The 15428-nt window shown below is 35.5% G+C and overlaps 1 protein-coding gene across 2 annotated transcripts in view; it reads left to right on the plus strand.

Annotated features, from left to right (window-relative positions):
• Positions 1-15428, plus strand: part of NCAM2 (neural cell adhesion molecule 2) — a 456616-nt gene that overhangs the window by 310050 nt on the left and 131138 nt on the right. For both annotated transcript variants that reach the window (XM_055125317.1, XM_004606976.2), the window contains exon 9: positions 11584-11734. In XM_055125317.1, coding sequence (XP_054981292.1) covers positions 11584-11734 — 151 coding nt within the window. The remainder of the gene's footprint in view (positions 1-11583; positions 11735-15428) is intronic.

Raw genomic sequence — 15428 nt, forward strand, 5'->3', positions numbered from 1 at the left:
TGTCAGAAGATCTTTTAAAAGTACTTTTTTAGAGAATTCTGGAAAGTATGTCTTAAACAATGATATTATTTTAAGTAGAATGTTTTATTAATAAATTTTCAATGTCTGCTAAGAATTTGTACTTGAAAGAAATTGTCTTCTCTTTTGAGAAATTATCTGTATCAGTTTAGAATTAAATTACTTTGCAACAGTTAATTGTTAAATTACCATGACTTTGCAGCAGAAAATGTTTCTGTAAATGCTGTAGAATATATTTGATACTAATGTATCTAATAATATTTATTTTGTCTTATAAGAAGATCAACTACTACCCTTAAAGAAAATACAAAAAGAGCAATTAAATATAAATTTGTTTGGTAAATAATAATGGACTTAAAATAATAAATATAAGTAAATTTATACTTAAATATTATAAATTATATATAAATAACTTATTTTTATTAGCCCCAACTTGAATTTAATTGTATCTCCTAATTTTTGTAATGTTTCATGTGTTCCAGCAAAATACCATCCATTTATTAATTAAAATTCGTGTCATCTAATTTTTATTTGTTAAAAAGAGAACCAAATATAGGATGATTTATATTATCTAGTCTTCACCAAACTCCAGTGTATTTATTCTGTTTATGGCTTATGGTGATAATTCTGACTTATTTGTCCCCCCCAGTATTTTTGGAACCTGGTTTTGGTTTTAAAAATAATTCATTTTTCATTATTCCCAATAGTTTTTCTCTTCCATTATTTTATTATCTTAAAATAATTTTTGAAACTATTTCTAAATAGTTACTTTTCCTTCATCATTATTTTTTCACTGCTGGATGAGAAACCTGCTGGTGATTGTGGTCCACCAGGACCATACCAGGCGGTGCAGGGATAGAATCCAGAGCTTCACACTTAAAATGCATGTGCCCCGCTGTAAAAGTACAAATGTGCGTATGTGAAAGGGTGATATGTGATGATGTGTGTTTGACAGCTCTCGGTCTCGGGGAGGCTCTCTCTCTCTCTCTCTCTCTCTCTCTCTCTCTCTCTCTCTCTCTCTCTCTCTCTCTCTCTCTCTCTCTCTCTCTCTCCGCTCGTGTTCAGTGCTCTCAAGCCGCTGTGAATGGACCAGATCAGGATGGCTCCCTTTGTGTTCTTCTGTGTGTGCCATTGTGCTCTCTTCTATCTGACTCTCTATCTCTGACTCTGTCTTTGTAGTCTCTCCTATGGTCTGGTCTCTTCTCATCTCTACACTGATCTCTCTTCTGATCTCTCCTATTTCTTTTTCTGGAGCTCCACTTGCTCTCCCTTCTGACTCTGATCCTTACTTCTGATTCTGACCCCCTCCACTCTTACAGTCTTAGTTTATGTAGCAATCGCGTAGGGTGGTGACACAAAGGTGGGTTGAATATTAACAAATCAACAAAGAGAGGCAAGACCACTCCTACAGGAGATTAACTCAAGGGTAAAATCTCATCTAAGAAGATTACTCCAGATTACTAGGAGATCTGCTTTAGGGTGGGATTCCATCCAGGGTGTGTTGCTTTCTTCTTTCCTCAGCAAATAATCCACTTATTTAGTTGCAGTAAATCTACTTCTAGTATTTCTAGCAATGCCATTCTGTATGAGCATAGTAAGAAATATATCAAACTTAAAGTTTGTTTCTTCCTGAGGGCATCTCACTATATATTCCAGACCACAGTCCTCAGCTCAGGTTAGTCTTCCTAACCCCAGCAGGGTCCTGGTGCCGTCCTTATTTTTAGATCATTACAGCATTTGTCTATGACCATGCTCTCAACTTATAGTTAAGTATTGTGGTGCTTTGCCCTGGTCCATTTCTATGCCAGGTGGTTCACAGCTAGCCCTGAGTCCATTCAATCCCTTGTCCGGACCCTGCTTTTGGGGTGCTAGGAACTAAGGGCAACTGAGTCTGGAAAGCAGATGCCCATGGGTAAATATTATTGGAGTTAATCAACTCACCAGTTACAAGAGCATAATATTAACTGTCTTCCTGTGTCCATACAGAAAGGACATTTGCTTTAAGTAAAGTAAATTCCCCATGGTAAGGCTAAAAGGACAAACCCAATGTTATCCTACATTTCCCCCTTTCCTTTTTACAAAAACACACAAAAAAAAGAATTAGAGGCACAATTCCAAATCACAATACAGTCTTATTAGTTGTACTAATATTTCACTCCAACCCTGGACCCATAGCACTGCTTGTAATAAAGAGTCTGTTGTCCTGCATTGTCCAGAGATGATGAGAGTCATTTTTCTGTGTTTTGATAACATGGGTCTCAATGAGGTGCTCTGGCAACAGCAACAGTGGTAGTCACATCACTGTGTCTCTGGAAAACTTTAATCATAAGTCTTACAAATTGTCAGGAAGTCTTGTGAAGAATGTAGAACAACCTTTTTTTATTTCAGTTTCTCTGATGCTGACTTCTCCAATTTCCTTGTGACTTCCAGCTGAAATTGTTTCGGCTGACTGGAGTTTAGAGGGTTAAGTAGTTTCTGATGGTTTGAGGATTGAATTTAGTGAATCAATTCGACTTCTGAGGAGATGTGGTGGAACCCCAATTTTCTCCATCGGGTTATCATTCATTGAAACAAAAGCATAGCCCTTTTCCCCGAATGAGGAGTTTACTTCCTAGCCATTCTTTGCCAACTTTAATCCAAATAGGAGAATTAATAGTTTCCTGAGTCTGGTACTTTCCTCAAAATGCCTCTGAGCTGCTGTATAGGGTTCTTCTTGAGATAAATTTAAAAAAAATAAATAAATAAAGTAAACAATGTCAAGGAAAAGGAATCAAGAGGAGGCATACCTCCTTTTTTGTTTTTTAATAACTGTGTTTTGAGGGTTCTATGGGCATGCTCAACTATGCCTTGTCCCTGTGGGTTATAATGAATTCCAGTAATGTGTTTAATTTATCATTCATCACAGAAAACTTGAAAAGTTTTACTAGTATAGGCTAGGCCATTGTCAGTTTTAATTGTCAATCAACTCCCAAGTTACAAGAGCATAATATTAACTGTCTCCCTGTGTTCATACAGAAAGGACATTGATTTAAGGTAAACTAAGTTCCCAGAGGCAAGGCTGAAAGGACAAACCCAATGTTATTCTACACCCAATGATCTGGGACATTTTTCTGGCATTAGTCCTTTCCTCTTTTACTGATTATTTCTAACAATGAATACAAGATTTCTCTTACATGTAATCTTTCTTTTCACTTGAATATAATGTATGGAGTTAACTTTATACAGTAGAATAAAATCCCTAAGAAACTGAAAACAGCTCATATGTGCATGTATATGAGTAAATTATATATGCATATATGTGTGAATATGCAAATTACATGTAAATGTGTGTGTGTGTGTGTGTGTGTGTGTGTGTGTGTGTGTGTGTGTTGGTCCATACCCCCAGTGAAGCTTTGTTAATATTCTGGTTTGTACACCCAGTGGGACTTACTCACTTACTCCAAACTTTTAATTCCTGGCAATGTCCAGGAGACCATTTGTAGTGCATTAACTGTGATCATGCACTTTCTAGGCAAGTACCTAGCTCCCCGCCCATATGTATCTTTTACTATGATTGCAGCATCATCAAATTATTAAAAATAAGAGGAAAATTCCATATATTGCCATCAGGCACTTTTTACTTTATGTTACCAGCCTGATGTTATTAAGTAATTTACATAACAAAGATATAATATGTATTATACGAATTCTCAGTTTGGCACCTGGTATATCAATAGTGATTGTCTACAAAGTTCAGTTTAGACACAAATGCCCAAAAGGAATTCTGCCACATTTTGTAGACTATTTTATGTGTTTTTTTTCTAAAATTCACCCATATCAATATGGTTTGGTATTTACTCACTATGAAGGCTTTTTAACCCATGACTCATTAATTTAATTTTCATTCATCATACCCCTGTCACTTGAGTATGTAGTTCAGCCATGTACTTGTCTCATAGGATGAATGATATGGCAGAAGTAATTCAGCATATGAACAGAAAAAATAAATTGTGACATCTAGTCATTATTAATTATAAATTGTGTTGGTCAAGTTATTCACTATTTCTGTGACTCAGTTTCTTCATAGTTTTTTAAATGGAAAGGACATCAGCCTAGTTGAATAACACAATCATGTGGATTAGATGAACTAATAGATCTAAAACATTTACAGAGTCCCTAATTGCTATCTGCCATATATGTTAACTAATATTACAATGTTCAGTTTCTTCTAGAAGGAAGTGCAACTGTACAAAAGTTCAATTCATGCAGTGAAAATAGGAATAAAGGGGCTGGATCGATAGCACAGTGGGTAAAGCGTTTGCCTTGCACTTGGCCAACTCGGCTTCGATTCCCAGCATCCCATATGGTCCCTTGAGCACCGCCAGCTGTAACTCCTGAGCTCAGAACCTGGAGTGACTGCTGAGCATTGCTGGGTGTGACCCAAAAAGCAAAAAAAAAAAAAAAAAATAGGAAGTAAATTTGGAAAATGAGATCAAGCCAGAGGGAGAACAATTAATATTAAGTGCAAATATAAAATATTAAATAAAGAAAGATAATCTTTCTCTTAAAAATTCTTTGGGAAATTTAGTTAAGGCAGTGTTAAGATGATTCCATAGTGTTATTTTTGCTGAATTAATGCCAATAACCACTGGAGCACATCTGTTTCCTTGTTTATATATTTAGTTTCATGGTTCTTTTAAGAACCATAAAACTACATATGTAAGTATTATATGTAAAATATAAGTATTTTACTTGAGTTTAATGTATGCTCAATGCAGATATAATGTTATTGCAAATAGACTTTGCAATGCAAGGAAGCTTTTTTATTCCCCTCACTGTCTGTATTTGCTTGTTTGCTGTATGTATTTCCCCAGATCCCTTCTATGTACCTGCTTTTTTCCCCTATTATTTTATATGGTGATGGGGTCCATTAGTCTGGAATTCTCTCTGTAATGTAATCCTTCTTTTTCTATTTTAAGATTTTAATCTATAACATCTGTCACTGTCATTGTCATCCTTTTGCTCATCAATTTGCTCGTGCGGGCACCAGTAACCTCTCCATTGTGAGAGTTGTTGTTACTGTTTTTGGCATATCAAATATGCCACAGGTAGCTTGTCAGGCTCTGTCGTGTGGGCAAGATATTCTTGGTAGCTTACCAGGCTCTCCGAGAGGGAAGGAAGAATCGATCCAGGGTTGACTGCATGCAAGGCAAATGTCCTACCCACTGTGCGATCGCTCTAGCCCTATCCAGAACATAACAAAATAAAAATGGAATAATATTTGAGCCAAGGAGAGTGTTAATTGGAATGAAGTATATTTTAGGTCTGCTCAGGGCCCTCCATAGTGTTTCCTGGATGCTGCAGGGTATATCCCTAGTAACTCCAACACCTTGAAAGGTCTCTTGAAATGAACAGATCTCAACCTACACAGGTTATCATGCGATGTACCTCTGTCTTTACTCCACCCCTCTATGTACACACTTCCCAAATGAAAACGGTACTTTTCAATGTCTTGTTTTATTTTAAAATTAGTATGTATCTTCTCTGTTAAGATTAATTTCCCACGAATAACAAAGGTTCTTCTATATTATTCTGCCTGTATTCCCAGCACCTCTGTGCTTATCATATCTTAATTCACAAAGAACTTGAAAAGAAAAAGGTATTGTTAGTCACCTCAGAGGTGTACTGAGTGAACTATAATTTTGAAAATAAGTGTATAATCAGTCTGTATACACAATTGTTAGCAATTAAATCACAATATAGTCTCTATTCAAATGCCCAACAATTAAAATTGACAACAAAACATTTGCTGGGAATAAACATATATCCCTAACCACTTAATTAATGTAGAATATGAAAAAGACAAAATAAAACTAACACAACACTGTGAAACAGAAAAAAGATTGGTGATTGTTAGGGAGTAAGGGAGTTGGAGAAAGGTGAATGAATAAAGGAAAGTAATTGTATGGTGTTAGATGACAACTAGGATATTGGTGGGAATCCCAGTGAAGGTTATCCTGGCAATGATATGTAATGCTGTATACCTGAAACCTATGTGATGTTATAAAACAATATTTCCCCAATAAAATTTCATTGAAAATACATAAATTACATAATAAATAAAAGGTATTTATCACTTAGGTAATTGTAGGGTTACTGAAATGGTGTTAAACTCTACATAATTGTCTTATAATAATACCTAAACAAAATTTAAAAACAGTTCTGAAAATGATCTTTAGTAAAGGCAAGGAATATAACATCTTTCAGGTACCTTCCTGAAATGATTGAAATAACAATGTTCAGCCAGACACTTTAACTTCTTGTGATCTTACTTAGAATTTGAAAAATACAAGATGGACATCTAATATGCCAGTTAACATGTCTCTGTGAAATATCAGATGTCTTAAATAAATGTTCTTGAAGATGGCAATTAAGACCTAGACATTAATGAATTTTCTTTCAGAAATGTGTAATGCATTTTATTAGAACAAAGAGAAAGGTAACCTTTGGAATGTCATGTGTGAGAATGAATGACTTTGGACTTATAGTATAATTACTTGAGACAGATGCATATTGTGTATCATTACAAAGCCAGTTGATACAAAGTCTGAAAATGACATAATATTCCCAGTCACACATCTCAAAATACACATTTCCAGACAAATCCCACTCTTCTCTCATTTATCCTATTCATTTAAGATATAGATAATAACTTAAAGACTAGTGTTTCTCTATTAGTGTGCTAATTTTGAAATGGTAATTTTTTTCTCAGTGATCCTTTAGAAAATTCATTTTACTTACAACAGGTAATTACAAGATTGTATGTTTCAATGAAGTTAAAATGTATCTAATGATACTGGAAGAGAACAATGTATTTTTCTGAACAGAAAAGTGAAACATTTGCTTTGTATATTGAACAAAAGATTTCCTACACTTAAATACAGATGTTAAATTCATATTTCACATCATAGTAAATATATGCTAAAGAATTTTCTTTACTCAAGTGCATGTGAATTTCACTAAAAATTAATTTCCTTCAAATAATAATTGACTAATGGTTCTTTTCTAGATACTCATCCAGGTCAGATGAGGGAAGGCTAAATTCTGAAGCTATAAGGTTCCTACAACTGAAAATGCTCTGTGTCCTAAATAGCTAGTAGTTACAATTTCTTTGTGTATGCCTGTGTGTTTGTGTGTGTGTGAGAGAGAGAGAGAGAGAGAGAGAGAGAGAGAGAAAGAGAGAAAGAGACAGAGACAAACAGAAAGAGAGGGACAGAGCGATAAAACAGATAAATTGACAAAGGAAGAGAAAAATAATCAGATTCTACCCAGGACTCTATAGAAGTTGAAGTGGTATTTCACTAAGAAATTAAGCTAGAATCATTGTATTTAAATATAAACAAGACGAAGGTGAAATCTTTAAGAAGAACCTTTGAAGAGTGTTTATGGAAAGAACAATATTGCATCAAAGTACAAGTAATTCAGACTTGAATGCACTTAAAGAGGGTACAGATCGGAAAGTATGCTTACAGGGAAAGTGCTATCATGAGTCCTTAAACATGAGGCAAAAGGGTTGGTGGTTTGTGGGGTTCTTTTGGTTGTTTGTTTGTTTTTGTTCTGCATTTTGGGGCCAATCCAGCATTGCTCAGGGTTTACTCCTGGGTCTGCACTCAGGGTTCACACCTAGAGTGAACTGAGGAACTCTATAGACAACCAACTGACTTGGCTGCATGCAAGGCAGATGCCTTGTCTGCTACTGTTTCTCTCTAAAAGATCATCATCATCATCATCATCATCATCATCATCTCATTGATCGTCGAATTTCTCAAGTGTTCTCAGCAACCTAACCATTCGTCTTACCCCTGAGATTTTAAAAGCCTCTTTCTACTCTGCCTTCCCAATGATGCCACATTGGAGGCTCTTTCAGGGTCAGGGGAATGAGACACAGCTTGTTACTGGCTTTAGCATATCAATACACCATGGGAAGCTTTCAAGGCTGTCCCATGTGGGCAGGAAACTCTGAGTATCTTGCCAGTTTCTCCCAGAGGGAGAAGTTGGGTTATAAAATATCACACGACCACAAATCGACCACAAAGCGGCCGCACGCTTCTGGGAGCTTGCTTTTAAGTCTCTGAATGTTGGCCACTGATAGGATTACATACACCTGGGTTCCTCTGCCAGTATTTTCATGTGTGAGGCTCATCCGAACGTGTGGAGAGGGGCCTCGAGCATGGCTGTGGCTAGGTTCTGGAGGTCTTCAGCCACCTGGAGCTCTGCTTGGGGCGGGGAGGGAAGCCAGTGCCCATCCCCTTTGATGGAAAAATAGCCAGGCACACAGGCAAGAGACTCTCTCTAAAAGATCAGTGTTTTTATTTAGAACATAATACATTATGTTCTATAATTAGTAAGTACGAGGTATGGGAAAACTTTATATATTTTTATGCGGCTTATAAATTCATTTTTAAATATTATCAGCTGTACAAAAGATAGTCTGCAGCAGAAAATATTTTATTTAGAAAAAAACATAGAAAGAACTTAATGCTGCTGACTTTTGCAGAGTCAGGGAGTCTTTTTTGGTCACATAGAGCCTATCTGATTGTTCTCTCCAAGTTCATTGTCTCCTGTCAATATACTTCGAACTCAGCAGCGCAATTAAGGCTAAAAATGGGTAAAACCAGCAGATCAGTCTGTAGAATCAGTTGCTGCAAAAACCGGGAAGTAATAATAATGTTGTGGTAGATGGTAATTTGAGATATCTCCTGTTTTAGAGTACAGATAGATAAGTAAAGGTTCTGGAACAGATCCTATATTGACAGAGTATTATGTGGACATGTAAAAGATATATTATTCACAAACTGTTATAAAAATCAGTTGCCTTATATATGAAATTAGCTGCTTTAGGAAAAAGAACAACAAAAGCACTTGGAAGGCAGGTAAAGAGGTCCAACATTCAAATCTGTTCATAGTGGTCTGAGGTAGATCTTAAATTAAAGTACCCTGAAAATGAAATAGTTGATCAGAAAATCCAGAGAATAAGAGATGCTGAAAGTCATGAGTGTAGGAAACTGAAGATGAGGGTAGGAGTGTTGTGATAAAGAGTAGCACTGTAGCACTATAGTCCCAATGTTCATCGATTTGTTCGAGCGGGCACCAGTAAATAAATTGAGTGGCAGAACTGACTACATGACAATTTAAAAAGTACATGTAGGTATCAAAATGTATCCAAATTTGTGTTGTTCATAAAATTTCTAAAAATCAAATAACTCAAAAACAATTTGCACATTGATTTATTTTTAATACATGGTGAAGAATTAAATAAAATGCTACAGAAAGACTATTTTTATTGGTAGATTTTAGTTAGAATTAAATATTGATATTTTCTTTATGCTTTTAAGGAATAAAATTGGAATTTAAAATATTGCTATGAAAGCATGCAAACTTTAAAAAAAAACTGATTTTCTATTAAGGTCCTATATTTACAAAGTACTGATAGTTGTGTTTTAGGCATAAAATAATAATTCCACACTAATCCCACCAGCAGTGTCAAATTTCTCCACCAGTATTCCCATATTTCCTCCCCATTCTAATCCATTTCCATTTGTAAGCTTGACAGGCACATAACAAAGTTTCAATGGTTAAAGCATGCATGGTTTTTCAGAAGCAAAGAACACAGTAAATTATGGGAGTTGACAAACCATGTACTTTCATTTTTCCTACTCATGAATGTTCCTGCAAATGAGTAGTGAGGTAAAAATGAAAAAGCATAAAACAAACATATGTACCAACAAAAAATTCTAAGCATAAATATAAAAACTACATTAAAAATCACTTTTTCCATGTCAAAGGAAACTTGGTCTCAAATAAAAATTCACCGTACTGAATATACATCATATAGCAGATAAAGGGCTGTAATAATACCCAACAAAAATGGGCTAAGGAATTTACACTTTGCTAAGGAAGACATATTGAGGGCCAAAATGCATATATCAAAGTGTTTATCATCACTTATTATTCAAGAAGTGCAAATCAATCAGGGATAAATAGAATCTCATACCAGTGAGAATGGCAAGTGGGAAGGATTGAAAACAACTGCTGTTGTGGTTGAGATAGAAATCGTCATGACTATTGGTGGGAATGCGTATATTTGTCCAGCCATTATGGAAAACAGTGTGCAGACTTCTCAAAAAACAAGTAAGGATAAATCTTCTGTATGACACAGCACTTCCACTCCATGGCATTTTTTCCAAGAGCACCGAAACTTAAAAACATATATGCACATCTGTATTCCTAGCAATGCCAAGTACAATAGCCAGGATATGGAACTGATTCATATATCCAATGGATGAATGGATAAAGAAGTTTTTATGTAAATACACACCGGAATAGTACTCAGCAACAAGAAATGTAGAGATTAATTTTAGTTTTCTGCATCTTGAATAAAACTGGAGAATATCTAGTTAATGTGATAAGCTGAAGGGAGAAAAACTAGTACAGGTGATCTCAATCATCTGTGGCTTACAAGAAATAAAACAAGAAAATCAGTAATATCATAGATGAACAAAGATAGGGTATTTGATTTCAAAGCAAGTGTACCAAGCAATGAGGAGAGAGCTGGGATGGAGATCGGTAAGTAAGAGGTAGATTAGAAATAAGTAGGACACTGATGGGGGGGTCTACACATGCATGTTAGTGGTGGTGAAGGAGCAGCAACTTTTGTAGCAAAAACCACAAACATTATTATGATTGTAACTACATTACTGAATCTACAATAAACATTTAAATCACTGTATCACTGTCATCCCCTTGTTCATCAGTTTACTTGAGCAGGCTCCAGTAACATCTCCATTCATCCCAGCCCTGAGATTTTAGCAGCCTCTCTTTACACATTTTTCCCAGTGATTGGAGGAGGCTATTTTCAGAGTCAGGGGAATTAGACTGTTTGGCATATTGAATACACCACGGGCAGCTTGCCAGGCTCTTCCGTACGGGCGGGATACTCTCAGTAGCTTGCGGAGCTCTCCTATGTAAATATATATATATTATATATATAATATATATATAATATATATCACTGTCATCCCATTGCTCATCGATTTGTTCCAGCGGGCAACAGTAACGTCTCTCATTGAGAGACTTACTGTTACTGTTTTGGCATATCCAATACACACAGGTAGCTTGCTAGGCTCTGCCGTGCCGAATCCATACTCTCGGTAGCTTGCCGGGCTCTATGAGAGGGGCAGAGGAATCGAACTTGGGTTGGCTGTGTGAAAGGCGAATATATATGTCCTGTTATGATGATGTGTCGCACAGCTCTAGAAATTCAATTAATTTTATTTTTTTAATTCAACTGGAGCCCTCCCTGCCCCAAGGTACCCAGCCCTGGCACCTGACCTCCACTACCCAACCTCTGCCATGCTTCAGGCCGTTTTCCACATACTTAAACATTTAAATATAGAACTAAAAATAAGACAATGTACAGTTAGGAATCAATTCTTAATTATGTTTGTGATATATGCCATAAGTATATTGTCATTATACAGGAAACAAGCATAAACTCTTTCTTTTCTCCCGAATGTATCTGAACAGAGTCCAGACGGGCGCATTGAAGTCAGAGGGCGGCACGGAAGCTCCTCCCTGCATATTAAAGACGTGAGTTTGACAGACTCCGGCAGATATGACTGCGAAGCTGCGAGTAGAATCGGAGGGCATCAAAAGAGCATGTTCCTGGATATTGAATGTAAGTTCCTTTCACTTTTTAGGCGTATAGCAAGATTTGCTGCAGTATTTTTGGAACACCAAAGTACATACATCTCTGAGTTCAGGTTTCAGTAGTGCATAGCTTGTGGATGAATGTCACTATTCAGAAATCAGTTATTTGAGACTTCAGATGTTGAGACTTTTTCAGGTGCCATATTCTCTTGATTTTTGCAGTTCCTAATAATTATGATTCTTTTTAAATTTTTAATTAAGTTAAAATATAGTATAAACTGAAATGTAGTTATCAGCAATTGAACAAACAATATTTCTTACATTTTAGTCTTTTTTAGTTAAATTTTCTGGAAATCGAGCCCTCACATGTGGTGCAATTTTTCTTCATTTGTCATTTTGTTATTTGTCATTTAGTCATTTTGTATCCCAAGAGAAACTATAAAGTATCAAAAAGACAGTACTTTGTGTACTGCATGCTCAAAGGCCTAATTGCTAGCAAAATGCTCACTGTTTTTAGTCATAGATGTAGCCCTCCTTTTATTAAAATGCTTAAAATACTGGTGATTCAGTCTTTTTACATTGCTTTGAGTATATATTTAAAATAATCGCACCAGAAAATTACATACCATCTTTAAAACAGGAAAAAAAATGTTTGTTTTGTAAATGGACATTTTGGAAAGAATTTGGACTTTTTGAGATAAAAATTTATCATTGGATTGCAATAGAGTCTAATTAGGTAAATATATTTCAAAATTAATAAGGTTTCCCACAATTAATAAAAAGTCAAATATATTGTGTTTCATTTCACTTAAACTGAATTTAATGGCTAGAACCAGCATTTGATTAAGGCTTTCCTTTCTCCAAGATTAAGTATTTAATTTACTTTGACTTTACTGGGAACAACTTTAAGAAGCATGCCCTGGGGCTTGAGAGATCCTAGAGTGAGTCTGGGCTTGTTTTGCTTGTAACTGACTTGGGTTTTATTACCAACACTGAATATGATCCCCGGAGCCCCACCACTGGAGTAAACCTTAAATGCAGACCTAATGGTAAAGCTCTCAGTGCACCTGGGTTTGGCCTAAAGAAAGAAAACTAACAATAACAACAAAAGCATATGCTTTTTTTTGAAAATTAATTTAAATGCCATTGCAATAGAGTAAGATATACAAATTTTAACTTATGCACATACACTCAAAAAATGATCAAAACCACCAAAATTATCATTTCCTTAGAATCGATTTCTTTAGTTTCTTGAAATTTTGCCCTAAGGTCTATGTTCCACTTTGAGCTTATGTTTTGTGAAGAAGGCATGCTATACATTACCTTTTCATTCATATACATAGTATATATACATATATACTATATATAACAAATTCATGCAGATCTTTTGAAAATACTTTTATTTTGCTGAGGATTTGGTAGTTTGATCTTTATCAAGTTTTGAAAAATGTGCTAATATTTTGCTGCATTAATTTATAACCTTTTTGTATGTCTTTTATTTTGTTTATTTTATTTTCTATGAAATTAGTTTTATTTTGAGGTATTCAGTGATTTTTTTTTTGAGAAGGAGGGGAAGGCTTCCAAAGCATTGATCTGAGTATTCCTAGTGATCATATGGCACCAGAGGTCAAATTGGATTGGTCACAAGTAAGGCATGTACCGTAAATCATGAACTATCTCTCCAGTCCTTATTTAGGTTTACTCAGATATATTTATTATTACTTCAACTATTTTAGTTATTTCTTATTTTCTTATACATCTATAAGATTAAATTTCTTCTCAACCAGTGGTTTGACAACCTTCCACAGATTGTGATGTACTGTGTTTTTGTTGATGTACAGTTGAATATACTGTCTAATTTTCCTTGTAATTTAATATTAGTCATAATTTTTGGTAAGAATGTTTGATTTCCAGATACTTGCTGCTTTTCTATATATTCTGCATTGTATTACTTTATAATATAATTTCCTTGAATATACTTATAAACATGGTTTTTATTTATTTGAACTGACTGATATTTGTTTCAAGTATAGTTAATTTTGTTAATAGACAATGTGCATTTGTGGAACATAAGTATTCTGTAGCAATAGTAACTTGTCTTCGGTTCTGTTAATTTGTTAGATCATAGCCAAGATGGGTGTTATTATTGTTTGAACTGTGGAATCACTGATTTTTCAGTAGGGCTCTTCTGTGGAAATTAAAAATCATTTCCATGATTATAAATTATAGTACTTAATTTTATAATTTTGAATAAGCAACTAAGGCTGTGTTTCAGTGCACACTTAGGGTTTATATCTAGCACAGTGGGTAGGGCGTTTGCTTTGCTGTGGCCGACCTGGGTTCGATTCCTCTTTCCCTCTCGGAGGGCCCAGCAAGCTACTAAGAGTATCCCGCCCATATGGCAGAGCCTGGTAAGCTACCCATAGCGTAATCGATATGCTAAAAACAGTAACAACAAGTCTCACAATGGAGACATTACTGGTGCCTGCTCAAGCAAATCGATGAGCAACGGGATGACAGTGACAGTGATACAGTGATGACTAGTGCCCACAAATTTATTTGAGATATAGACAAACACATTGTTTTTTAGTTCAAAAGAAGCATTTTGAAATTACTTTCAATGGGATGAAATAAAGTTTATCTAGTTCTATAGTTCATTGTAAAGTATCAAGGGGCAAGTCTTATTTCTTGAACTTAACATCTTCTCAAAAATCTGCCCACTTTCCTAGGTTCATAATCCCCGGACATGTTCAAAAGCAGAGGTGATGCATTAGGTTCTCTGACAGCACTTGGCTCTGAATCTGCTTCCTGTCTTATCTCTCTCTCTCTCTCTGTCACTCTCTATCTCTCTCTGTGACTCTACTATTTTACTACTCTCAGTGGGGTTATACACAATAATATTCTAAATTCACTGTCCTTGTATTATCATAGTTTCAAAGTAACTTTCATCATTTTGATCCTGGAGATTGTGATGTAGGGACCTTTTGAGAAAATATATTATTCTATTTTTCTAAATAAAATAATTTTTAAGTTCTAATTCATAATTTTTTTGGATTTTTTTGTTTCTCCAAGCATATGTTGTCCCAAATTTTTATTCATACTATGCATGTGTTGCTTTTCTGCAATTACTAAATTGGCTTTTCAAATTGTTGTTGTTATTGTTGTTGATGTTGTTGCTTGGTAGGTGGAGGGCATACCCATCAATGCTCTGGCTCTGCAATCAGGGATCAATCCTGACAGTGCTCAGGGGATCCTATTAGGTGCTAGAATCAAACCTGGGCCTACTGTATGCAAAGCAATCACCCTCCCACTGTAATATTGCACTAAATCCAGATTCTCTAAACTTTAATATGATGTATTTAACATTTAAATATCCAAGGGTTGTGGATATGTTTGGTTTCCCTTTAGAGCTAACTGGTCAGATACTTTAGGTTTCTTGAGTATCAGAACTATTGGATTGTACTCGAGATACTGAAAATATTATCTGGGAATATTGGGTCTTTGATAACTCTTTGAGAAGAGCAGTAATTTAAATTCATGAACACTTTTAGTTCTGTGTGTTCCCCTATTGTGTAATCACAAAATAATTAAGTGAGTTGGCGGTGGCGGGAGTGTCTTGCTCTCTCTCACTCATCATGTATGTTTTGTGGTCAAGAGTCACTTCCTCCACCCTGGCCTGCCTCCACCAACAGATGCATAAAGGAACTAATAGGGCCACCCGA

This window comes from Sorex araneus, chromosome 2 (assembly GCF_027595985.1).
Source record: "Sorex araneus isolate mSorAra2 chromosome 2, mSorAra2.pri, whole genome shotgun sequence".
Lineage (NCBI taxonomy): Eukaryota > Metazoa > Chordata > Mammalia > Eulipotyphla > Soricidae > Sorex > Sorex araneus.